Genomic DNA, 25,436 nt, shown 5'->3' with positions numbered 1-25,436 from the left:
TTTCGAATTTCGCGCAAAGCTACACGAGTGCTGTCTGAGATAGCCATCTCTAATTTAGTAGTTTAAAGCTAGACCGAAGGCAGCTAGTCAACACTACCCACTGCCAATTCTGAGGCTTCTATTTTACCAACAAATAATGGGATTCACCGTCACATATAACGCCCCCACGGGTGAAAGAGCGAACATGTTTGGTGTGACGGGAATTCGAACCGGTGACCTTCAGATTACGAGTAGAGCGCCCTAATCACCTGCCTATGCCATGCTATTGAGTGTGTTAATAGATTATCTGATAAGTTTTTAAATATTATATCACGGATACCGTCATGGACGGAAGTTGAGATTTTTAGCGATCTAAAGTTTATTTTAAGCTTGCCAATAATGACTTTTCTGTTAAAAAAGTCATAAGTGTCAAATTATAATTGTATTTTAATAAATGAAGAAAATGTGGGGTAAATATTTCAGGACGGGAGGTTATATGGATGTCATTTTTTTGTTTGAGTTGTTGATTGAACTGTGGTGAATCGATGTCACAAACAAATTTTGGTGATAGTTGCCTAACAAATCAGCTTTGTTGGTGTTTGTTTTAGCGGTGGTATTATTCTATTTAAAGTGGTGGAATAATTGGTTTAAATTTCTTCCAGAATTATTTTGGATGGTTTTGAGAGTTGTCGAGAGTGTTGCAGAAAAGTAGCCAACTGTTACTTCTCAGAACGTATATTCCTATGTGGTTTAAGTGATGTGTCTCGTGTTGCTCTGAAGCTTCTTCTTGGTCGCCTTCTTTCTATAATTAGTTCTGAATTGAGTTTCCAGTGTTGTAGTTGTTGTAGTGTGTTAATTTTCTTTGACTTGGGGATTGCCATTTTAATTGCATAGGTAATGGCATTTTTGGTATTTTCTACACAGTTGTCTATGTCACTTTTGCAACTTATAGTGGTGAGAAGATTAGGTAGAAGAGTGCCTAACAAAGCGTTGAAGTTGTTCCAGTCGGTTTTCATGTAATTCAGAACCGGTGGGAGATTTGAAGAAATGTCCTATCTGTTAGTTTGTAACGTGAAAGAAATAGGAAAATGGTCACTGACACAGTAATGTGTACAGAGAAGTTCCGTGAGGAAGTTAGGATAAGTCAGGGATTACAGAAATGTCTAAAATGTTTTACGTGTCAGTGGCTGCGTGGTAGTGTTGAGTTGTTAGTCTTAATGACGTGTATATTATATTTTTGCAGTGAGGTGTGAAGAGCTAATTCCCTAACAGTAGTTCTGTAGCTATGGAAATTGATGTGGAATGCATTGCAGTCTCCAACTAGAATTAGTCTAGGCTGCATCAGTAAACAGATATGAAGGAAGACTTTCTCTAATAGTTTGCTCGGCGAACGATACATGGATAAAAGAGAAATGGACTGCCTGTTGTTAAGCCTAATATTGCACAGACTGCTGTCGTTTATTTTTGAAAAGGTGTCCGTTTTGATGCTTATGCAATGAAAGTGGTGTTTGTTTGTTTTTTAATAAACAACCAAATCTCTAGTTTCATGTAAGAAGAAAAACAAAAAAGTTCAAACCTGGTAAGTTTACATTGGTGTCTTCTTTGGCTGTGGTTTCTAAAATTATTATTATTTCAGCGTTGGTATTGCTGTTTAGATCAAGAATTTCAAATTTCTTGGTATTTAGACTACCTTGAGAGTTTACGTGTAGAACGTTTAGTTTGTTTCTAAAGGTTATGCTTCACGTTCACGAACTTCAATGCGAAGTGTACTGTTGTGTGACTTAAAGTTAGGTATTGGAAAGTAATGTCTGGCTATTTCACAAACGCGGTCAATGAGTGTCTTATTCCATGGTAGTGTCAGGTCCAGGTGGAAAAGTGGAGTCACTGATATTAACGTGTGAGTGATTTGAGTGATCTTGTATTTCGTTTGTTGCCTTGGTGTACGTTTGGTTATCGTGTCCGCGTAAGAGGTGAGCTGTATAGTTGTGTGGTTTAATGAGGCAGTGAAAATGAATGGAGAAGGTTTTGAGGTTTATGAAGTGTACATTGTTTTACTGTTAGTGGTGAAGACAAGGTTGGCCTAAGTCTGTGTGGTGCGTGGTGGTACTGGTAATAGCGGAGTTGAATGTTAATATAGATGCTGTTGTCTAAGTAGTTGTGAGTTGTGCTAGATGGCTTGGTATTTGTAACCTGCTCTGTAACGTGCGGCGTGGGGCCTTGGCAGCTAGCGCATTTAACGTGTTCCTAAATTGAATTTAAGTGACAATAGTCGAACACAAACACGAAATACAGCTACAACAATATGAAGAAAAAGTGTACTATTATTATTATTATTAATTTTATCATTTTGATTTTATCTATCTTTATTGCATTATTTCAATTTTTTCTAATATTATGAACAACGGCTCCCAAGTAACAGCCGAATGTGTGCGGACTCACACATCTAGAAAGCGGGTTTCATACCTGTGGCGGATAGAGCACAGACAACCCATTGTGTATCTCTAAGTTTAATTCTAACAAACAATTACGATCAACGACTAAAGACTATTCGACTACAGTTGTATCATATATCAAATACACTTTTTCGTTATATGTTTGTAGCTGTCATTTAGAATCAGTTTTTGAACCTGTAACATGCATAGACTCTTGATAAAGGCGCAGCCGAAATGTCGGATATAAGTAATTATTTATTTTTTCTAAAATTGTTTGTCGTCTTTGCATAATGGTTTCTATCCTTCTGTCTACAGTGAAAATTTTCAAAAATAGTAATAGTCTCAATAAGATTATTTTATGATGAAAGAATGTTTGAAATGATACACTTACCGGTCTTAGGTGGTCCTCGGTATTGACGGGTTTTGTCCAGGTTAATTAGCATGAAGACGAAAAATACAAATAGTATATGGGAAGTCATTTCGTTCAAATATTTGCTGATGGGTGTTCTCAGTTTTTTTGCCATGGTCGAATTCGCACAGCATAGGAGTACAAAGAGAAGAAATGGGAAGAAAATAATTCGTGCTACAAGCTGTAAGCCTTTTTCAAATATGGAGAGATAAGGCCACGTGAACCACTCATCCAACCATTCCTGACAGACTAAACGTTGAACTTTACTGTATGCTACAAACTGTAAGGAAAAGATAGATGGAAGTAAATGAAACACAAGTTCATAAGTTACAAGTATTACTATAAATATGCTGACCGCCAGTTAATGGGGGATTTAGAATATTTTAAGCGACAGTCTAAGTATGATGCTTATTTTTGATATTATTATATACATATCGAATAGGTAATAGGAACATATCACACTAAATGCAAATGACATTTGACGAGAATTTAACAAGTTAACCTGTTCATGAACTAAATACGCAATCAATTGTTTTCCATGTAACGACATCACAGTACATTATGCTACATGCAAAAGCAGCACTAAATTTGATATGCTTTGTGTATGTCAAGCAAAAATTTACTCTCCAAATTGCTTGTACTAAACTAGCTCATGCTAATCTAAATGAGAATGGCTTTGGTAGATAAGCATTACCTCATCTATTTACGCTTCATCACAAGCACCGTCATCGCATGGGCTTTACACTTTAGGATAACGACTCAGCTCAGATTCGACCAAAAATTAATGATCTTAATGTAAATATATACTGACAATGAAGCCTCCAGCAAGTCAAGTGAATGCAAAACAGATTTTTAAAGGGAAAAAAAATAACAAATGTCGTGAAAGATATAGTTAGACATTGCCAATTTAACAAATATGAGATTCAGGGTTAGAAATTGGTAAACATTTAAGCACAATATTTATTGAATGTGTGGTATAAACAAATCCACTGATATCTGTGCAGATTGAAACATTAGCTTCAGATAACTGGACAAACAGTGGAAAATGTGTTAAAATTAACTTCATGAATTGATTCAACTGAAGAAAATAGAATATATATAAAACTCAGCAAAGTAACACCTAACTTTCCTTTAAACAAAAGTCAAGCCTAACAAATGCACGAAACTTTACACAATGCTTCCAGAAGTTTGAATCTCGAAATATCTAAATCATTCTGATTCCAGAATGGAAAAACAACTCACTCTATTGTTTAATGCATGTAGTATAATCTCTCAAAGTGCATGCGTTACTCGCTCACTAGTTATTTCACAGATGAAAGTTAAAAGAACACAGTCTCTAGTCTTTTCTAAACCTAAACGCAATGTAGTCACTTGAGTCAGCAGACACATGTTCAAAATTAACTCTCTAATCCATAAACATCTACAAGAAAACTGAAAAATATATAAGTAGGACACTGACTGTGGTCATATATCACCAGCATATTAAATATTCAAGGTTGATTATATTATAATAAAAACTATTCTGAAAATGCAAATCAACAAATCACATAATAGCTACAGCCGATTTAAAGTTGTTGTGGAACAGCACGTATTATGACTATTTTTTACATATTTGGCATATTGTAAATAATGTAATGCAACCAATTATTTTGAGAAGGATATGCAACAGTCCTTTCTTACGTAAAGTATTCATATACTTAGATCAAAATGTTTGTTTAGATCAGGGAATTCAAATTTCCAAAACGAGAGATATCTCTTGTATTTATTGGCTTTAGAAAACGATTACACATACCTGGGAATTTAAACTTCATAAAAGTTGTCTTAATTTTAATAACGGATTTTACATAATTCAGTTAGGTATATTTAGAAAATAATATTCATGTTCTTTTACCACACATGTAAGAATTTTTTTTTAATCGAGAAGAAAAACAACTCTTACTTTGATCAAATTACCATTTCGTTTACCACAATGAACTTTTGTATTACTATGTTTGTTAACATACATACAAAAAGATGAAGAAAAAAAGAGAATACTGATGTCAAACGAATATGCATTCCCACTCATCCTAATTTGTGTGCATGTTTGTTGTGAAATCTACACCTTTTAGCCTCAAAACTACGTGTTGTGATCTTTTTTTTATGTATTGCGTCAGGCCTGGCATGGCCTAGTGCGTTAAGGCGTGCGCTTCGTAATCTGAGGGTCGCGGGTTCGCGCCCGAGTCGCGCCAAACATGCTCGCCCTCCCAGCCGTGGGGGCGTTATAATGTAACGGTCAATCCCACTATTCGTTGGTAAAAGAGTAGCCCAAGAGTTGGCGGTTGGTGGTGATGACTAGCTGCCTTCCCTCTGGTCTTACACTGCTAAATTAGGGACGGCTAGCACAGATAGCCCTCGAGTAGCTTTGTGCGAAATTTCAAAAACAAACAATGTATTGCGTCTGGAGCATCTCGTGTCAATGACCAGCAGGTAATCAGCCATCATGCTGGTGTTGCTTTTTCTCTGATACCTCCTTTCCATTTCTTTATGTCTTGGTGAAACCTTTTCCCATGTTCTTCGCTGATTGCACCCGGAATTTCAGGGAAATAGTCAATGTGTGAGTGTATGAAATGAATTTTCAAACTCATATTACAATCCAGTATTTTTCTAATTTAGGTCCTTGTTGCTTATTTAAAAAATTGTCAATAACATCTTTAAAAGTAATCCACGCTTATTTTCAACATATTTCTTTATCTTTTTGAACTGTTCATCAGAAGTCAGTTTCCTAATCTGAGACCCAAGGAAAATCCTTTCTTTATGTTTTACTTCTGAAAAGCTGGAAATTGTCCCCGTAGATACTTGAAACATCGCCATCTCTGTCTAAGGCCTTTATAAACTGCTTTTTAAAGCCCAATTTTATGCAAAGTAAAGCCAGTAGTACTTTCTTTGTGTCAACCAAACTTTCATGTTTAATGTTTTTTTCTCCTGGTATCAAACTAAGTCTGCATGATCATTGCTTCTTTATCCAGTGCTGATTTCGTGCTCTGCTGCCTCATTCCCTCAAAAAAATGACAAGTTTGTACAATCAGGTTGTTGCCACAACAACATACAAAATACTTTTAAGTCTCCAGAAAATACCCAACCATATACTTTTTATTTGACATTACTGAAAAGTTTGAGATTTTCGTACGTTTCCTTCAAGTAAACCGAACGAACAATAGGAACAAATGCATATATGTTACCATTGTGAAAGAGAATACCTTTTAGACTTATTTTGGAAGAGTCAATGAACAATCGCCACTTACTTGGTTCATAGACTGGAGCCCTAACAGTGGTATTAATTCAGCAACATTGTTGCAATAAACTAGAGAACCTTCTCTGGAAAAGTATGGTATAAACACGCGATTTCTTTACAACAAATTTACCACAAACCTAACAGAACATGCTTGGGTAATTTACACAATCTCTTGTTGCCATAGTGACGAACAAATTTCATTGAGAAGAAAAAATAACGTCAATGTGTGCACATAAACAAATATACTATCCAGAAATGAAATAATGCAGGCTGTTAACCGTGGTTTCTCGTGGGTTATAAAAAGATGGATAAGACTCTCACGTCGCGATTGGTCCAGAAAGATCTGGAGCAGGTGGTTTTCAACATTTTAAGCATAACAAAATGTGACTTCATTTCAATCAAACTAATTCACTTATGTAAAAGTACATGTGACATTTTGTAAAAAATCTGTACGTGATGGAGAAAATCAATTTTTTTCGAACTCAACGTACAGGAATTACTGCAGAACATCTAAACATTTCAAGACAATACGACAATTACAGGCCTGTGTTATGAATAAATTTCAAACACGATTACCATCTAGAGAGAGAGAGAAATCCACAAAAAAGATTCACAAAACTGTGGTAAACAAAGTGTAGCATCTTGTAACAGGTAAGAACCCACAAAAACAAAACTGCTATGTGAATAAAAATAGATCTCCATCTAGAAACGAGGTCAACTGGTTATGTGTTTAACAAAACAATGCTTCCTGTTTAACATTAGAATACCTCAAACAGTTGCGGAATGAAACGAATATTGACACTATTTTACAGAAATAAGTACAATTTGTAAAGTAGCTTTTATTCCTTGCAAAGCAGCCAGTCTTCATAAAAGGGGTTGGTTTCTCTTGTCTTGTTTCTAAACACCTCTTTCTTTTCTTTTTTAACATTTACACGCATGTGCTACACGTGTAGTACAGCTAAAATAGAGAATACCTGTTTTTAAAATGTGTAACGATCTTATTCTTGAGTTATTCACGCACCGTCAAGAGTACTTTTCGTTCCAGTGTTTCTGAAAGGTGTAGTTCGGTAATTCTTTAGAATTATACTAATATGTTGTACAGGAATGCCTGAATTATATGATTTTCCGTATTTTTGTACATGAGATAGCTTGGAGATCTGAGTGACAAATGCAATCTAGAAGAATTAACTCTTTTGTGATATTATTTATAGATGGCGATTATCCTAATACAGATGAGATTTTCTCTAGATGTTTTGCTTTGCATTAATCTCTCAAGAAATATAAAGGAAATATTTCTATTTTTAGCAGATAAACATATTTAATTGTGTTGTTCAGTCTTGTCAAGTAAGTAAATTATTATGTTACCGGTGCAAACATTCCTAGAATCTTATTCAACGCAGTCAGGAATATAGATACACCATACAATTCGTATTCTGTTGTAGCTATAGTTAAAGTGGTTATTATTTCTTACTTGAAGGTAATGAGTGTGACTGAAAATGCTACGCATATACAATGAATGGTCTGTGCAAAGGTTCCAAGATGTTTGGTTTGTGATTATCCAAACTGTCCATCGCAGAAACTTATTACAATAAAAATAGCGTTTCAGTCAGTAGCACATAATCATAACCATGAAACTAAGCGTTACTATTAACAGTGAAGAAGATAGTTTCATAGAAACATGGGACAAGGAGCATCTATCTTGTAAAATTTAATTAATACTCTATATAACCCTCTTTAGCAATAATTAAGGTGGAAAAATAATATAAAATGTTTAACAGGATTAGAAAATTTAATTGTTTACACGTAGAGAAGTGAAAGTTGGTATGTTTTTTGTCTATCAAACACTGAACTAAATCACAAGTAAAAACTTATACCTTCATGATTGGCCCGGCATGGTCACGTGGATAAGGCGCACGACTCGTAATCTGAGGGTCGCTGGTTCAAATCCCCTTAAACCAAACATGCTCGCTCTTTCAGCGGTGGGGGCATTATAATGTGATGGTCAGTCCCACTATTCGTTAGTAAAAGAGTAGCCCAAGAGTTGGTGGTGGGTGGTGATGACTAGCTGCCTTCCCTCTAGTCTTACACAGCAAAATTAGGGACGACTAGCGCAGGTAGCCTTCGTGTAGTTTTGCACGAAATTCAAAACGAGCCAAACACTGAAAATTAGGGACAGCTAGTGCAGATAGCCTTCGTGTAGTTTTGCACGAAATTCAAAACGAGCCAAACACTGAAAATTAGGGACAGCTAGTGCAGATAGCCCTCATGTAGCTTTGTGCGAAATTCAAAACAAACCAAACCTTAATGATTTTGTATCAATGAATGTGTCAATATCACTTTATAAAAAAAACGAAAGTTCTATATGTTTGGTTGGTTAGAGGTGCCAGTGCAAACGCAGTGAGTTTCACCGAGGTGTGTACAAAATACAAATAATGATCTACCCCCACGAACAAGCCATTTCTTCAGACATTATGCCCGTGTTGCAAAACACGTGTTCAAAGACAGGCGTATCTTTTGTCCCTGTCGTAATAAAAATGAACATGGAAGAAGAGTAATGAGTTTGCATCAAGTTTTGTGTGAAAAATGGTAAAGAAGAAACAGAAATCCTCGAAATTTTAAGAACTGCCTTTAGTGATAACTGCTTAAGTAAGGCTGTCGTTTATCAGCGGATAAAACGTTTCCAAGATGGCTAGAAATCGGTCAAAAATGACCCACGTTCTGGGCGACCGTCAACATCGTCTAATAATAAAACGAAAGACAGTTAACCACGCCTTTTATAAAGAGATCTTAATTCACATGAGGGAGAAAGTTAGAAGAAACCGCCGCGAGCTGTGGGATAATGGTCACTGGTTTCTTCGCCATGACAACAGACTTCACACATTACTGTGTCTGTTCAAGCATTTGGTGGCAGAAAAAAACATCCTTGCCCCGTGTGATTTTTTTCTGCTCCCAAAAATCAAATTTAACTGAAAGGAAAGAGATTTAATGACATTCCAACTGTCCATAATAATGTGAAAGCAGAACGTAGTCCCATAATAGTTCAAGACTTCCAGCATTGCTTCCGAAAATGGCAGGAACGTTGGAACAAGTATCAGCTGGGGAAGATTACTTTGAAGGGAGATAACATATAATACTAATGTATGTACATTATTCTTCGGTATAAAAGTAAAGTCTTAGAGCTTTTTTATCACACCTCATATATATATTATGTTTTTGCTTTTGCTTAAACTAAATTTTATTGTGAAATACGTTAAAAATAACGATAAGATTACTTACATTCTTTTGTTTGTAATCCACAGCTAGTTGTAGTCTTGGGTATTTCAAGCGTCCAACATTCTCAATTCCATCCGTTTGCTGAAGAACAAGGTTGACTTCATAAAGGGTACGACAGTTGGACAAAAGGTCAAAAGCAAATTTTCTAACGTCTAAGGCCATTTTCTCATACTCATCCTACACACACACACACACACACGCCCATGAGAAAAATTTATTAAAAAGATGTTAATATTTATTGTGTGCTAAAATAACCAAATGAAATTAATTGCAAAAGATAAATTAGTAAATAACAATTTAACTTTATCAAGTTTTTTCAACAAGACACCTGTTATGACACGTTAGGTTAGAATTTGAAACTTCTATAAATTATTTGTAACTTTGAGAGAATGTAGAATTATTTATCTGAGGCTCATATTATGAAGTTATATGGCAAAGAATTTTAAAGTAAATGGATTTTATTATGTGTTGATCAAATAATCAAACTAATCTATGAAAGTATTCTATATTTCTCAACTTAATTCTTTATTTTGTTTTGTTATTCTGGAAGTTATAAATTAATATTTATAGCAAAAATATTATTCGTTTGATTGTTTTGTATAACATACAACAAGAAATCAATTAAAAAAAACAAATAAATACGTTTACTATATAAACCTGCAAATAATAGCAACCCCAATTATTAAATTATTAACGGGGCAGTGTCGCCATATTTAAGATAAAAAACACACTTAATCACTTTTTATTTAAATTAAACCTTAAATATTATGTAGCTAATATGAAAGTGTAAACAAGTCAAAATTGAATGTTTATAATACGTAAGCTTTATCAAAGCGACAAAAATTATAATTTACAAACAAGTATTGTCGACGAATGTATGTGAGTAAGGTAGTGGTGGATAATATTTTTCTATGACAAGACCTTAATTTGTCGTTTTTATGTTCATGTAAGTAAAACCCAGAATACCCTATACTCCTCATTCATTTCAGCACACAACTTGAGCTCGTCATCTAATTCGAAAGCTGTGAGAATAGGATCATTTGATGTTACACTAATATAGGCTGGGTTTGAGATTGCGAGGTAAGCGTTGAGACGAAAGACTGTTAAATCATGTGACTGATCTTTCACTGCCAGTTTACATGCTTTGCATAAGCCTGAAATTATAAAAGTAATAAAAATATTTTTAATGTTGTACTTAAAGGTCCGAAAATATATTAGAAATAAGCTGAAAATATAAATGATTTCAACGGGAGAGTTAAAGTTTCATTAGAAAATCGATTAAAAATTAATACTTAAATGCCTATCAGAAATATTCTTAGTAAAACTATAAAACATGAACCTTGTAAAGGCTCTGGAAAACCTAGAAAAATATCTGAAAGTATTCAATATTAAGACATATAGTTACTAATATAACAACTTTTACTATGACATTATTGCTGTAAATTATTATTTGACCAAATGTACTTTGGATAATATCTTCATTTTTTTCAATCAAGTAGACAAATTTATTTATAAGACTTGATATAAATGCAAAATACTTTCACATGTTTAATTTTTATAACATTGTAAATTTGCCCTTTACTTTTACCAAGCTCTAGAATGCAATGACAAGTGTGGTGTCTCGAAGATTTCTTTCAAAGTAGAGAGCCCTTCAGTGGCATAGTGGCATGTCTGTGGACTCGCACCGCTAAAAACCGGGTTTCGATATCCGTGGTTGGCAGAGCACAGACAGCCCAATGTGTAGCTTTGTGCTTAATTACAAACAAACAAACAAAACAGAGAAGTTCAGGTTTAGAAAAACTAAGTTCGCGAACCTCAAAAATGTGTGATTTTCAACGGATCCGACGGTTTGACAAAAAAAAAAAAAAGAAGAGAGAGACAGGACACAGACTTCACATAAAGTCCAAATGCTTAATAAAAGTTACAATGGTGTAGAAAATAAACAACAGTACACAATTCAAGATAATAATATCATAAATTACAAAAATAATCTTGATAGGCTAAAGAAACTTACTGTTTTCTCACAGGTGAACTTATACTCGTATTCAAAAATATTAAACTTATCGGCAAATTCACCCACATGTGTAAATAAAAATAAGTTATTACTATAGTCAACTGAGGACTTGCAGTGTTCTCAAAAAGTAAAACTATACAGAAATAATACACTGACCTTGCTGGTACAGAGAAAGGCGAGACATTTAAGAGTTCTAACAAATCTAATTGAAATCTCTGCGAATTTAATAACAGTAAACGTATTCAAACAAATTAATATCATTGTAGAATACCCTTTAAGTTTTAAGGTAAATTTCAATTAAAAGCTAGTAAAACTATGAAAAATTAACCTGGTACAAACTCTGAAAAACCGAGACAAAATCTCTTACAATTTTATGAAATATCTGGGTTAAAATCCGGATAAAAATCTGCTCCCCTAAGCCTCAACACTATTTTTATTGCGAACATAAACTCTTGAGTTTCTAAAGTAAGAATACAGTTAGATCAGTTTACCAATGAGCAGCGAAGATTATAAGAGAGTGTGCCTGAAACTACGGTCTGATTCACTTACAACAATAACTCGGCGTATTATTTGAAAATTATATTGCCGTTTCCTCAAGAGAATCACCGACTACACACTCAACAAAATAAATTAGCCCCTACGGAAAGATAAGGATAGAAACTTGCTTGAACAGTGCCATGTTTCCATCCAGCAAACTATGGAGACAAATGAAAAAAAAATTGTTAACTCAGACTTTATATTAAAATGAGTCGAAAACTTGTAGCGCAGGTCGGTAGTACAACAGAGAAATCTTAGAACAGAGGAACAAGGTTAAAAAGTAATGAAAGAACAGGGGGAAAAAACACAAAATGAATACCATAAATAAAGAATAACATGTAAGATGTCTATCAGGCAGACAGAAAAATAAATTAAATTTTGGAAAAAAACCATCAATTACTAGAAGATCCTAAGTTTGAATTTTAAGTGAATATTGTATATTATTTGTTTTTATTGTGTAATTCCTGCATTAATCATTCTATTTTTAGCTTTGAATTTCTAAATTATAAAAAAAAAAACAATTCCTTCGTTTCGTGCATAATATTCGTAGATATATATTGCAAACCATGATGTCTGTCCTTACTTTTGTTTGTGTCCTATTTGAAAAGCTATTAAGCAAGGAAAGCTCAACATTCATTTTTTAAATAACGGTATAACAGGCATGAATATTGTTGATGCGTCGTATTCTACATTAACTTAGTAGGAATTAATTACTGTTATTGACATTTCAAAATGTGACGTAACTTAAAGAATTAAAATGTAGATTTACCGTTTGTTATTGCTGAGCGGCACTGAGCACAATTAAAATACTCAACATTTACTTTTTCAGGTAGGTGGTGTAAGTAACTCAGAGCTTTGGTTCTGAGTAAAACCAAGAGAACAACATGAATAATCTTTTTAAAGTCCATGAAATAATTTAAGTTGATATACTGACTTAAACTTTTCCCGTCACTGGACACGAATATTTGTGCTTGTAAATACATGGAATGAGCTACGTGAAATAGATACACATTTATCAGCAGTGTGTCATCAAGTTAGCCTTAACTTGCACAAACTTAAAAACAATATAGTGGCACAGCAATATTCTGCGGTCTCCCACCGCTAGAAACTGGGTTTCGATACCCGTGATAAGCAAACCTCATATAGCCAACTTTGTGCTTAATTCCAAATAAACAATCAATCAACAAAGGATAAAACATAGAACAGATTAAATAAAGTATAAAATGAAATACATAATAGAAGACAATGAAAGAAACATTTGAAAATGTGAAGTTGTATTCACTGAAAAAAAACAATTGAACACATTCTTCCGAAAAATGGACTTAAATTGAATGAAAGACGGAACTCTATTTACAACATACTGCATAAAGAAATGACAGATTTCTTAATATAATTACTTATTTATGGAAACACATATTCAATACCTGTATAAAAACAATTTATTTTAAGCATTTTTTAAACAAAAACAACAAAACACACGCTTTATTGGAACTATAGTTCATCTGAAGCATTTAAAATGCTTAAGAAGTCCAAAACAAGCCCGCCACTGTTAAAGGTTTTTGATACTGCTCTTAGAAATAACAATAATTTCCAAATAATAATGTTAAACACTTTAAGGTATAGAAGAAGCCTATTGTATTATAAACTTCTTTATAGAAATATACATGAATTGAAAAGACTTTGAAAAACAAAAAATATATATATTGGAAATATTTTCCCTTCCCATTCCTATTTCTAAACATTTTGTTAGAGCTTGTGTATTTGAGATAGGAAAGAAGTTCAAGGAAAAATAGTTTGTTCACATTTACACTAAATAAACAGTGAAAACGTCTAACAGTTAGTTTTATCTAACGCATATGAAGTTTGGAGTATGATGATAATGGATTTTCGAATTTAAAATACATAACTTAACATGTACTAATTTATACAAACAGTAACACATATACTGCGTATCATGTATTTGAAATCTTGAACATAAATATATATTAACATAATAATCATTCTTTAAACCTTATAATTCAAAAGTGATGCCGGCTCACCATTTCTGTTGGTTTAATTTGGACACTTAGATTTATTAAAATTTCTCGAATTCTCAAGAGCTCTACATCCTCATCTCTACTAGCTATAACATAGTTCCAATTAGTAATAGGATTGTTATATTTTGTAAAAGTGTAATGCAGTTCTTGAATAACTTTCCAGTTTACCACGCATTCAGTTTCTCTTTATATGAGTTGCCAGTTCACGTTTTCTTCGTTGAAGGAAAGGAACACAAATTTATAGCCAAGAAACGATTACTTAATACTTTAGTATCACATTTTTACAGTAAAAAAAAAACTGTATTTTAATATACTTGGAACTTTAGTCTGGGGATAGACTCAGCCTAAATTTAGAATTAACTTCTTTATTGTACTATGAGATAACAATATTACCTAAGAACTTTAGGATAGTTAACAGTGTTTCAATTATCATTAAAATCACTAATAAATTCATTGCACTTCAAAAATATTCTAATGCAATTTATTTTATCATGCAACGCAGAATAGCTATTTACAAAGGTATAAGCAGAATTAATAACTTTAATTCAGTTTTGTGCTTAACTTCAAACGAACTAAATTCACTTGAAATTCACTTAGTTTTCACTTGAAAACTAAGAATGATAATTATTAAAATTATCAGAAAGTCCATAAAACGCCCAGTTTACAACATACAATTGCTTCAAAGTTACCCTAACACTACTAGTTTTATCATATTTTTTCTCATTAACTACAAAATGATTCTCTAACTGCAAAATACTCCAGTTTGGAAAAACAATATATATTTATATAATGTCCATTTATTACGTCTGAAGAAAGGATAAAAGAAGTTCAGCAGATATTAGTATTGACTTGTAGAGCAATATTAGTGTTAGGGTTAAAAGACTATGTAAACACTACATAAGTATCCACTCTGATTAAATTTCAAGTTACCTTCAGAATGCAACATATCAAAGCTGTTGTTTACAGTTTACTCCTTGTTTGTATACCTTATAGATATTTCAAAACAAAACATAAAACCCGATAATTTATTATTGCAAGTGCCAATACATGGATTCTTTGTTCTTACGAAAAATTTCATGCAATAAAACAAGCAGTAATTTATAAATTGAAATAATTTGATAAAGTTTCGTCCTCATCTCACTCATTTATAAACTGGAGGCGAAAGTTAACCATGTTAATTCAGTTTACAGATTGCTGCTACTTTCATGACCTTACAGGAACATCCAGCTTAAAGTAAACCGTGTTTTACTTCACTGCAAGAATCTACTAGCCTGGCACGGCGGGGCCAAGCGTGTTAAGGCGTGTGACGTGTAATCTGAGGGTCGCGGGTTCGCATCCCCGTCGCGCCAAACATGCTCGCCCTTCCAGCCCTGGGGGCGTTATAATGTGACGCTCAATCCCACTATTCGTTGGTAAAAGAGTAGCCAAAGAGTTGGCGGTGGGTGGTGATGACTAGCTGCCTTCCCTCTCGTGCGAAATTGAAAAACAAACAACCAAACAATCAGCTAGCCTAATTCTATCTGTTTTTGAGTGCAGTAACAATATTTGCATTTTACTTCTTTTGTAGATATCTTGGCACTCTATTTAATGAACCTCAAACATTTTGTACTATTATTTAATATTAACTACGACCCACAAAATATTTATGGTAGTTTCTCGCCCTTCACTTGAATTTTCCTTATTCTATCATTTTCACGCATAGCATTTAAGCTATACTATCTTTCAGACATTATGTGTTAGATCGATAAATCCTGCTCTGTTATACGCGGTCAGCCAAAAAACCTCACGTAGATGTAGCTCTGTTTGTTGGTTTGTTTGTTTTTGAATTTCGCGCAAAGCTACACGAGGGCTATCTGCGCTAGCCGTGCATAATTTAGCAGTGTAAGACTAGAGGGAAGGCAGCTAGTCATCACCACCCATCGCCAACTCTTGGGCTACTCTTTTACCAACGAATAGTGAGATTGACCGAAACATTATAACGCCTCTACGGCTGAAAGGGCGAGCATGTTTGGTGCGACGAGGTTTCAGATTACGAGTCGAACGCCTTATCCCACCTGACTATGCCGAGCCAGATGCAACTTTATTTACCTAATTACATGTATGTAAGTTAATTAGTAAAACTACACATAAGGCAAATAACAAAGTATAGTAATAGTATTTATAATAGTATGCAGAGAATAAAACAGTTGTAAACATCTGGTGTATGATACAGTCTAACGAGTTAAAACAAAGAAACATTAAAACGAAGAATAAAACGTGTATAAAAGAAAAAAAGGAGCTAAAAGGTATTATATGAGTCTATGAAATGAATAAAAACTAAATTATTGCAAAGTAAATCTAAAGTTGATATGAAGGTCAACTCATCTGATCAGATATACAAAAAACTACTGCATACTTGGTCACAAAGTGATAAGCATATGGTTTTGAACGAACTACTCATAGGTATTTTAAACCCAAACTAAGTGAAGAATGCCCGAAGGAATTGCATTTAGTATATTTTATTACTATTTTTAATTACATACAGGTTAAGTGTCGTTTGTGTGAAATACTTTATAAATAAAAAAAACTAAAGTTGAAATCGAAGCCAGTCGTCACACGATCACAACGACATTGTGCCATCGACATCGTGTAGTATGCACATTGCATTAAAAAGTTTGACTGAGTACAAAACAGGTTAGGTGATTCTGAATGGAAAAGCCAATATGCAATTCAAACTCACAATTATATGAGATTTATAGCGTTTGATTTAGACATTTTGCGAGAACATTTCCAGACAAACAAAACAAAGGTATTATCTGTATAGATATGGTTGGTTTCGTAAATATAATATTATTTATTTGTAATTACTATCTTGTTTCCGCTTACATTGTTTTCTCAAAACTACGTCTTTAATAAGAGCTTGATAAATTTTATGAGATAGATTATGAAATATAGATCTTAGTTATAACTATATGTTTTTATTTTTAAACAGAGACAATGCAAATAACCTAACAAAAGTTTTATTTTTATTTAAAGTCTCTTCAGAATATAAACAGAGTAATTTTTCTTAAGCATAGTAACATAACTTCAAAAGATGAAAAAACAGATATCAAATCATGTGTCTTTCGAAAAGATCTATGGATAACCACTGTACTAATTGTCTATTTTACACATAATTAAATTTATAAGGATCATAATGTTTATAAACGTAAGTCTATGTTTATTAAATCTACAATGAAGCATTTCTTTGGAATATACTTTTTCAAATACAGAAAATCAAATTCAGAAATAGTTTTTAAAAGATAATACAAATTTGTATGAATGCAAAACTTACCTAACATATTTGTAATTAATGTCATGTATAAAAGTTGGAGTTATGTTTTTCGACTTAAGAATTTGATACAATTAAATTTTCTGGTTAAAAAGTGTTTTTCTTTTAGCAAAGCCACAAAGGCTATCTGCTCAGCCCACCGAGGGGAATCGAACCCCTGATTTGAGCGTTGTAAATCCGGAGACATACCGCTGTACTAGCGTGGGGCAGGTTAAAAGCGTTGAATAACTTGGAAACAAAACTAAGTTCTTTCAAGAAATTCTAAATAAAGAAAATCTTTATGAATGTAAAAATATTTTTCAACAATATAAACAATTTGTTCTCAATATTTACTCCTTAAAACCTCAATAGGTGATTGATGTTTTGCTGCCACTAAAACATTTAAGGTCTAAAATTACATCAACAACACGTAATATGAGTTTCAATTTATAAAGTAACAGGGAATTGTTTGTTTTTCTTATAGCAAAATCACATCGGGCTATCTACTCCACCCACTGAGGGGAATCGAACTCCCGATTTTAGCGTTATAAATCCGGAGACATACCGCTGTACTAGAGGGAGGTAATAACAGGCACGCTTTAAGTATTATAAGTTTGTACTTATAAAACAAATTGCACCCCTTATTCAACTTTAATACTAAACACAACCTTATTCTGTAGTGTCACTTTAATTGTGTTAATTTGTAGCAGAAGGGCAGGTGTGCCCAATGTTATTCACACTATCTTTAGAAAAAGCAAACTGAAAAAAACATCAATAACAACTGTTAAGTGTGGAGGAAATAAAACCAAACGATTATTTGTTTTATAATTCCAACTAATAATTATATAATTAATCATATAAACACATCGTAACTAAAAACACTTACTTAATTGACCTAGAGTTCCTAAATCCGAAGTAACAAACAATCAAAAGTTAAATAAATGCATTAAAATTCAGAATCAAAACATTACGACATTTTAGAAAGTGTATATTACATGAAGGAATGTGAGGACGTTTAATGCAATGTCCCCTCTCAATCAAGGTGTTTTTACCACTTTCAAAAAGACGAATCAAATGAATGACACATCCCAACTTGTCATTTTCATCAGAGCTGTTACTGCAGGCTTTGATGTTTTCGAAGAGTTTTAGATATGGCAAGCCTTTCCTCCACAACCACAGGACAGGATATTTGTGCTTAAGGTTGTAGAAAAGTTTGAACTGAATCCTTATAAATTATGTGGTGTTACAACAGATGGTGCTCCTTCCATGACAGGTAGGACAAATGGATTCACCAAGAAATTTCTAACTGCAATTGGAGCACAAGACGTAGTTGTAAGCCATTGCATTATTCACCAAGAGAGCTTGTGCACCAAAGTTCTGGATTTTGCAGAAGTCATGAAAAATGTCATCCAATGCGTAAATTATATTCGAACACGAGGATTAAATCATCGACAATTTAAAACTTTTTAGATGAGCTGGACAGTGAGTATTCAGATGTTTTGTACTTCTCTGCTGTACGTTGGCTTAGTAGAGCTACTACTTTGAAGAGATTCTGGAATCTGCGAGAGGAGATTAAGTTCTTCATGGAGAGCAAACGTCAGAATGTGGACTTCTTGAGCAATGAGAACTGGCTGAATGACTTAGCATTCCTCACAGACATTACACAGCATCTGTCTGATTTAAACTTAAAACTACAAGGAAAAGTCAACTTGTGAATAAGTTGTTTGAGCATATTTGTGCTTTTGAGAAGAAATTGGAACTTTTCCAGGTTCAGTTGAGAAGAGCCATATTGACCCATTTTACATGTCTTGCAACCAGGAAACTGGAATTTCCTAATCTGGATTGCACCAAATATGGAACCAGTGTACAAAGCTGCGTGATGAGTTTGCAAACAGATTTCCAGATTTCAGACAAACTGAAATTAGATTGAAATTGTTCGCTCAACCTTTTGATTTGGCAGTGGAAGACAGTCCTGATGATTGCCAAAGTACGATCCTTGTTGAGCTGCCAACATTAAAGGGTTGACTTTCTGAGGAAATTCTGAACTGTACGTGTAATCAGAAATGCTTGTTTCTTGACCTTGAGTTCTGGAAATTAGCCATTTACAATAAATTAGGATCAGTATTTATTCATTATGTTTAGTATATCTATCTATTCACGTGCTGAAAATAAAAACACAAACAAAAAGTGATTCTTATACTTATAAGAAATGAGTAACTGCAACAAGCTGGTGAATTTATTAATGATACTAAAGACTTTCACAAAAAAAGCAATATATAAGTAAGTTGTACAACGCACTGATGTTTGAAAGCGACCCCTTTGCTTTACACAGAGCATTCACTTTTTTATACTGTCTTACAAAGTTACCAATGTACGTTTTTGTAATATTGTACTACATTTTCTGTATTGCTTTCTGTATGTAAACTAAGGTTCTTTGTCTCGTTTTTGATCTTATGAGTTTTATATAAACTTAATCAATGTTCATATGGTAACTTCATGCAGATGAGTTCATAGTTTCGAGGGTTCCATCATCCTCTTCATCGTTAACCGGAAGCACAATACCATCAAAGATGCCATGATGTTACCAGACAAATGAAAGAAAAGATGTTACGCTTATTATAAAATTGGACACATTCCAAGTGAGTAGAAGTCACTAATAAGCAACTACAAAAATTTCAATATAAAGCAGCTCATGATGAAGGATGGCAAGAAACAAGAAAAGAAAGACTACCACCATGGGTGCTGCTGCCAAAAGAAACAGAATGAAGACAACTCATCAGATTCACCACAAGAAAAAAATGATGTCACCATTAAATAGTGCATGATTGATGTTCAGCTGAAGTTAGCAAATGGATTAGCAGTGCCAGTGGTGCTTAGACCATATGACAAACATCTAGAGATGCAAACAAACCACAACATTCCAGTAGGTGAAGGTTATGATAGGGACAAGAAAGTGAAAGCCCTACAAACAAGAGTAGTATCTGGTAAACAAGGTATATCTGTGTGTGTTGATTAATTGGACAACAACTAAAATGTTTCCCATAGCAGAAATAAGTATGGATACTCTACATTTACTATATGGGGACCCTGAGGCCATACGTATGAGGGCAATTATCTATGACTTAGTGATCAGTAACATAGAAAGCAGTAGAAATTTGCAGAAGCAATTCATAAAGGAGACTGATAAAGCATCTGCAGTCCCCACAAGAGCTCATGAATAGAAGAATAAAATCTACAAGAATTGAAAGAAGCGCAGAAGAAAGACTCTTCATCAGAAACTTTAGTACAGTGTTCAAGGTAATGTTGAACATAAGATAAAAGAAGCATAGGACTGGAAAGGAATATTGAACCTGACCTAACAAAGTAATTCTACTCTAAAATTTAAACAAAGCATAGTACCAACAAACACTGGATTCAAATGATGAAAATGGGTTTTAAGTCAAGCAAGAAAGATGGCAGATAGAAGCACCAGCAAGCTATATTGGTCGTGAATCATCAGAGCTGTGACATGATTCTACTACAGTTCATATGGCATGTGCCAAAGGACAATACCTAAAGTAAATGTAACAAGGTGACTTTCATAGAAGAGCCATGCAGCAGAGTAGTTGTGGATTTGATTGAACTACTATCACCTATATATGTACATGCCAAAACTAATTGTTATACAACACGTCCCAGAATCCATAGTATTGTCAAAGATAAAGATGTAAAGAGTAGCAGAAGCCCTTCTGAAAGTGTTCTACAGAGTAGGCTTTTCAAAAGAACTCTTGGGTCACAGAGTTCCCAGTTTATTTCATAACTGATTCAAGAGGTGTGTGGACTCATTAATGCTGAGTAACTACGTACCACCCATACAATTCCAGGTGTAATGAGCTTTAGGAGTGAGTCAGTGGAGTCTTAAAGAGTATGCTGAAGAAAACATTCCAATATAAATTGCATGACTGAAACAGATATCTGTTGGAAGCATTATTTACTTACTAAAAAGTCTCACAAGCGAGGACAATATTTTTAACATTCTAGTTAGAAGAAAAGTAAAAGGTCTGATGTAGATATTGAAAAACTGGGAACATGGAAAAAAAGGAGTCAGAAGTAAGGAACACTTACAAGTAAGTGGATGGAGATGAGATGAACAAAGATATGAGCATCAGTCAGAAATGACTGAGAAGCAGAAGGTAGAGCTACAAGATCTACCTTGCTAGTATGCAGATGTCTTCACAAATAGATCAGACAAGACACGCTTGGTACAACACAAGATAAGACCACGACGGGTGATCCATTCAAGGTGAAACACTAACATGATCCCTACCAAGACGTTGGGATTATATATGAAGCTGGATTGCTAAGCCTTGAAATTCAGCCTACTGTTCATTGGTTATAATCATGAAGAAGAGAAACAGCTGTTAGTGAAGTTTCTTTCTTGAGCTAACCATCTGGCTGTTATTTCACTAGTGTGCTTGAAAGGATTTTTACAATTGATGACCTTTAGTTTTGGCTGCCTGTCTTTCTTGATTGTGTTCCACTACATTTTGAGCTGATTGCCTTTATTGTCTTACGTTTCCAGTTTTGTAGTCATTCAAAATTCGACCTTTGCTGATGTAACTGTTCTTTGGTACACAGGATTTCCTTATCATTAATTATGAAAATACCTGAGGCAAGTCTAACCTCAGTCTGCACTTCAACAAAAGTTTACGCCCAATATGCACTCTTCCTGTATGTCAATTATTTACATATGATGTTGCGTAGAAACACATTCCATTGTAAGAGGAGCTTCCAACTTTCCTTTTGTGGAAACTTTGTTGTCCTTGCATTTTAAATCAATCAACTTTCTTGTCTCATCTCTAGAAACAGTGTCTCTACTTTTTATCACCAGATCAGGCATAATGATGGTAATTATGTCTCTTTGCAAGATTTATCATGAATGTATTCATAGTTTCATGAACTGGTTCTTTACCTAATGTAATATTTATATCAATTGAGACAGTTGAGCAATTCTTTAACTCACAATATTATCTCCTTGTTTTATTATAACAGTCGTTGATTTATCACAGTTTGGATGTAATGTCTACGTTGTATGCATTAACGGTAATTCTCTTCTTCTGCCTTACTCCAGGAACAGTTCTCGTTTCCTAAAGACTTTTATCTCCTGTTTCTATTCATACATTTTATTTAATTTGTAATTGTAACATATTCTGTTCTATGGTTAGTTCTTCAGGATAGTTCCTAGCTTTGACATTTTTTGTATTTCATTAATTTTCTTGTTATAATTATTCTGGATATTTAGAATGACTTCTTCAATACTGTTGTTATTATTTTCTATATTTCACTGATGTCCTTTTGTACTTCTAGATATTATTGTTATAATATGTCTATATATCTCTGGCTTTGCTGTTATAATCCATATGTACATTGCCTATGGCTTTCTCAGTCTTGGTTTTTAGGCTTTTTTTTTCTTTTTAATGTTCTATAAATCTTGTATTTTGACTCTTTTTAATCCTTCTCTTTCGTTCCTGTCTCTTTCTTGTTGATCCTAAAGCTATTGACATTAACAAGTTAGATCAAGCAATGTCACTATCTTTATTATGGGTCTTTATTTTATATTTATCAAAATGATAATATGTTTAAAATAATTCTTTTAAGGTAACTGTCTCTATCGTTGGACGAATGTTTAGAAGTATTTGTTTAAATGTTAATATAAAATCTGACCTATTTATTGATAATGAAAAAGTTTTATTTCTTCGACTAGTAATTATAATGTTAACTTGAATAAAGTTCACTGATCAGCTTAAGCTCATAATAAATGACAAGGATAATACTACTATTTTAGTTATTTGCTAATTTTCTCTCGTTTCTAAAGCCCTAAGCTGTATGTGTAGTATTTCATTGAAACATTAATTCATTTATTACAAAATTGAGAGACAAACTGATGAACCTGCTAACTTGATAAAAAAGTCAAGAAAAACTGTAGATTAACAAAATAATGAACAATAAAACCCAGTCTCGCCAAATAAGCGTTTTATACCCTAATAATCTTCTAAACTTTCATTGAATATTTAAATACGAAGCCACGGAACGAAATTCTGACGTAAAAATCCTTCTAACCAAAATCCATATCAACTTCTACATTAGATAAAAATGTAACCAAGAACAATAATATTTTGTTCACTAATTCCTTAGTTTTTATTAATGAATAGATGAAAAATGATGTAGTTTTATCCTATGAGGTTATTTTCATTGTTATTTAATGTATAAAGTTTTATAAATTATACACTACAAATTATCATTAACATACCGTAAAGTATCAAGTAAAAGTCTGATAATTTCGTAGTTTCCAGTAGATACTGCATGGAGTACAGCATCTCCAATCACAAGTGATTTCCTTTCAAGTAATATACTGATTGAACTAATGTTTTCGGCCTTAACAGCAATATCTAAAGCTGTTAATCCTTGATAATTAGTGGCGTTTAGGTCCACTTTAGGTGTTTCCTGAAAAAATAAACTTTATAATTCGATACATTTTAAAAGGTATAATACATTCATCAAATGTTAAAAGTTCGTTTTGTTATTATGAACAGGTACATATTTTATGTTAAGACTTTTCAGTTAGAAATACTTGTGGATATTATCATGTATAATTCTTTAAAATCCCCATTTTAAACTACACTTTAGAAACGTGTCTAAAATCACAGAATTGCCCATAAAAGCTAAAATAGTAAAATATAATTAAGATATTTCACACTTAAATAAAAATACTTAATAATCTGTTTGCTAACAAACGTTATGTTTTCATTTTTACATTATTAGGTAAAGAGAGGAAGCTTATTTCGTGTTAACGACTTACATACCTTAAGAAACTTCTGCACCTGACTGGCATCTCCAAATTCCACCACATTAAAAAAATCAGCTTCGGTATTTTCTAGTTTATACAGAAGAGACCTGTCTCGACGAAATGTTGCAATTCTATGTTGAATAGGAACAAGTCGTTTCTTGGATGATTTCTGTGAAACACCAAACAAGAGTATATATAGATATATATAGTGAGGTAATTAGAGAAAACATTTTATAAACAATTGAGATGGCATAAATTTCAAATTTACTAGAATAAAAATGTAAATACACTACGTTTCATCATGATAACCTGGCATCATTATGTGACTTAATTAACATATATTGACTTAAAAGAAAACAATGTTAGAAAATACTACTTCCTGAACATATAGGCTTGCCAGGATCCTTTTGAAAGAGAACAACGAATGTAACAAGTGTTCTAGTATCAACGTAAAGTGTCTGTAAGAGCCTCGTGGAAGTAAGGCTGATTTATAGTCATATAAAACCCGTATCAAAATCCCCTTGACTCAACATAACATAAAAGTAATACATATTTGATCTTAAAACTTTGTGACTTGGACTAGTAGAGATTTGACTTCATAGGTGAGTCAAAATTTGTCTTTACTTTAAAGGTCATCATGTTATGGTAACAGAACTTTCTCAAAGTCAAAGGTTCTGAAACTGCTCTTTTACAGCTGTACACTACAGCAATGACATTCTAAGTACCTACTTGAGAAGGTACATTAGGTGTCTTCATCCTTATTGATAACAATGCCACCCACACTATGCCCAAAATTTTTTCAAAGGAAGACATCAGTGTATGTGGTGTAATCTGGTTTGAACATTAACTCAGTGGAACATATCTAGAATTCTCCCCATCCACCCAGAAAGCTGTCTCAACCCATCTTTTTCTACTCGTAACTCTTTATGAGCTGAAAGATGTGAAAGAATGTAGCCACCTATATCACAACATCATTGATAGACTACTCAGGAGCACGCACAAACAATGCCATGCAATGCTCAATGCGTTTGAAAGACACATTAGTTACTTATAAATTTTTCATATTATTTATTATTCTCCGAACAATTTTGAAAACTGTTCATGATAGCTGTGTAAAGTGATTTGAGTTTTATGTCTGTATTTGATAATTTGTAAAAGGAATAATTATACATCTGCCAGTTGGTTTCTAATAATAAATTATTTGCTATATTAATTTTGAAATGTGATTTCCAGCAAAGTTTGAGCAATGTATTTTTTATTGTTATTATTTTAAATTTCTAATAATATGCTAAAAGTGGCATATAACTTAAGATATTTGGTGTGCTGAAACTTAAATAAAATAAGAATACTTCAATAGCTTAGTGTTAATT

The 25,436-nt window shown here is 33.3% G+C and overlaps 1 protein-coding gene across 1 annotated transcript in view; it reads right to left on the bottom strand.

Moving 5' to 3' along the window:
* Window positions 1–25,436, bottom strand: part of LOC143257840 (short transient receptor potential channel 5-like) — a 61,433-nt gene that overhangs the window by 13,333 nt on the left and 22,664 nt on the right. Inside the window, exons 4-10 of the mRNA XM_076516871.1 lie at window positions 24,083–24,235; window positions 23,530–23,723; window positions 19,228–19,327; window positions 18,236–18,317; window positions 10,331–10,518; window positions 9,368–9,541; window positions 2,803–3,100 (exon numbers count right to left, since the gene is read on the bottom strand). Coding sequence (XP_076372986.1) covers window positions 2,803–3,100; window positions 9,368–9,541; window positions 10,331–10,518; window positions 18,236–18,317; window positions 19,228–19,327; window positions 23,530–23,723; window positions 24,083–24,235 — 1,189 coding nt within the window. The remainder of the gene's footprint in view (window positions 1–2,802; window positions 3,101–9,367; window positions 9,542–10,330; window positions 10,519–18,235; window positions 18,318–19,227; window positions 19,328–23,529; window positions 23,724–24,082; window positions 24,236–25,436) is intronic.

This window comes from Tachypleus tridentatus, chromosome 7, assembly GCF_004210375.1.
Source record: "Tachypleus tridentatus isolate NWPU-2018 chromosome 7, ASM421037v1, whole genome shotgun sequence".
NCBI classification, from domain to species: domain Eukaryota; kingdom Metazoa; phylum Arthropoda; class Merostomata; order Xiphosura; family Limulidae; genus Tachypleus; species Tachypleus tridentatus.
The sequence above is the reverse complement of the archived record's forward strand: the minus strand, read 5'-3'. Positions and strand labels throughout refer to the sequence as shown.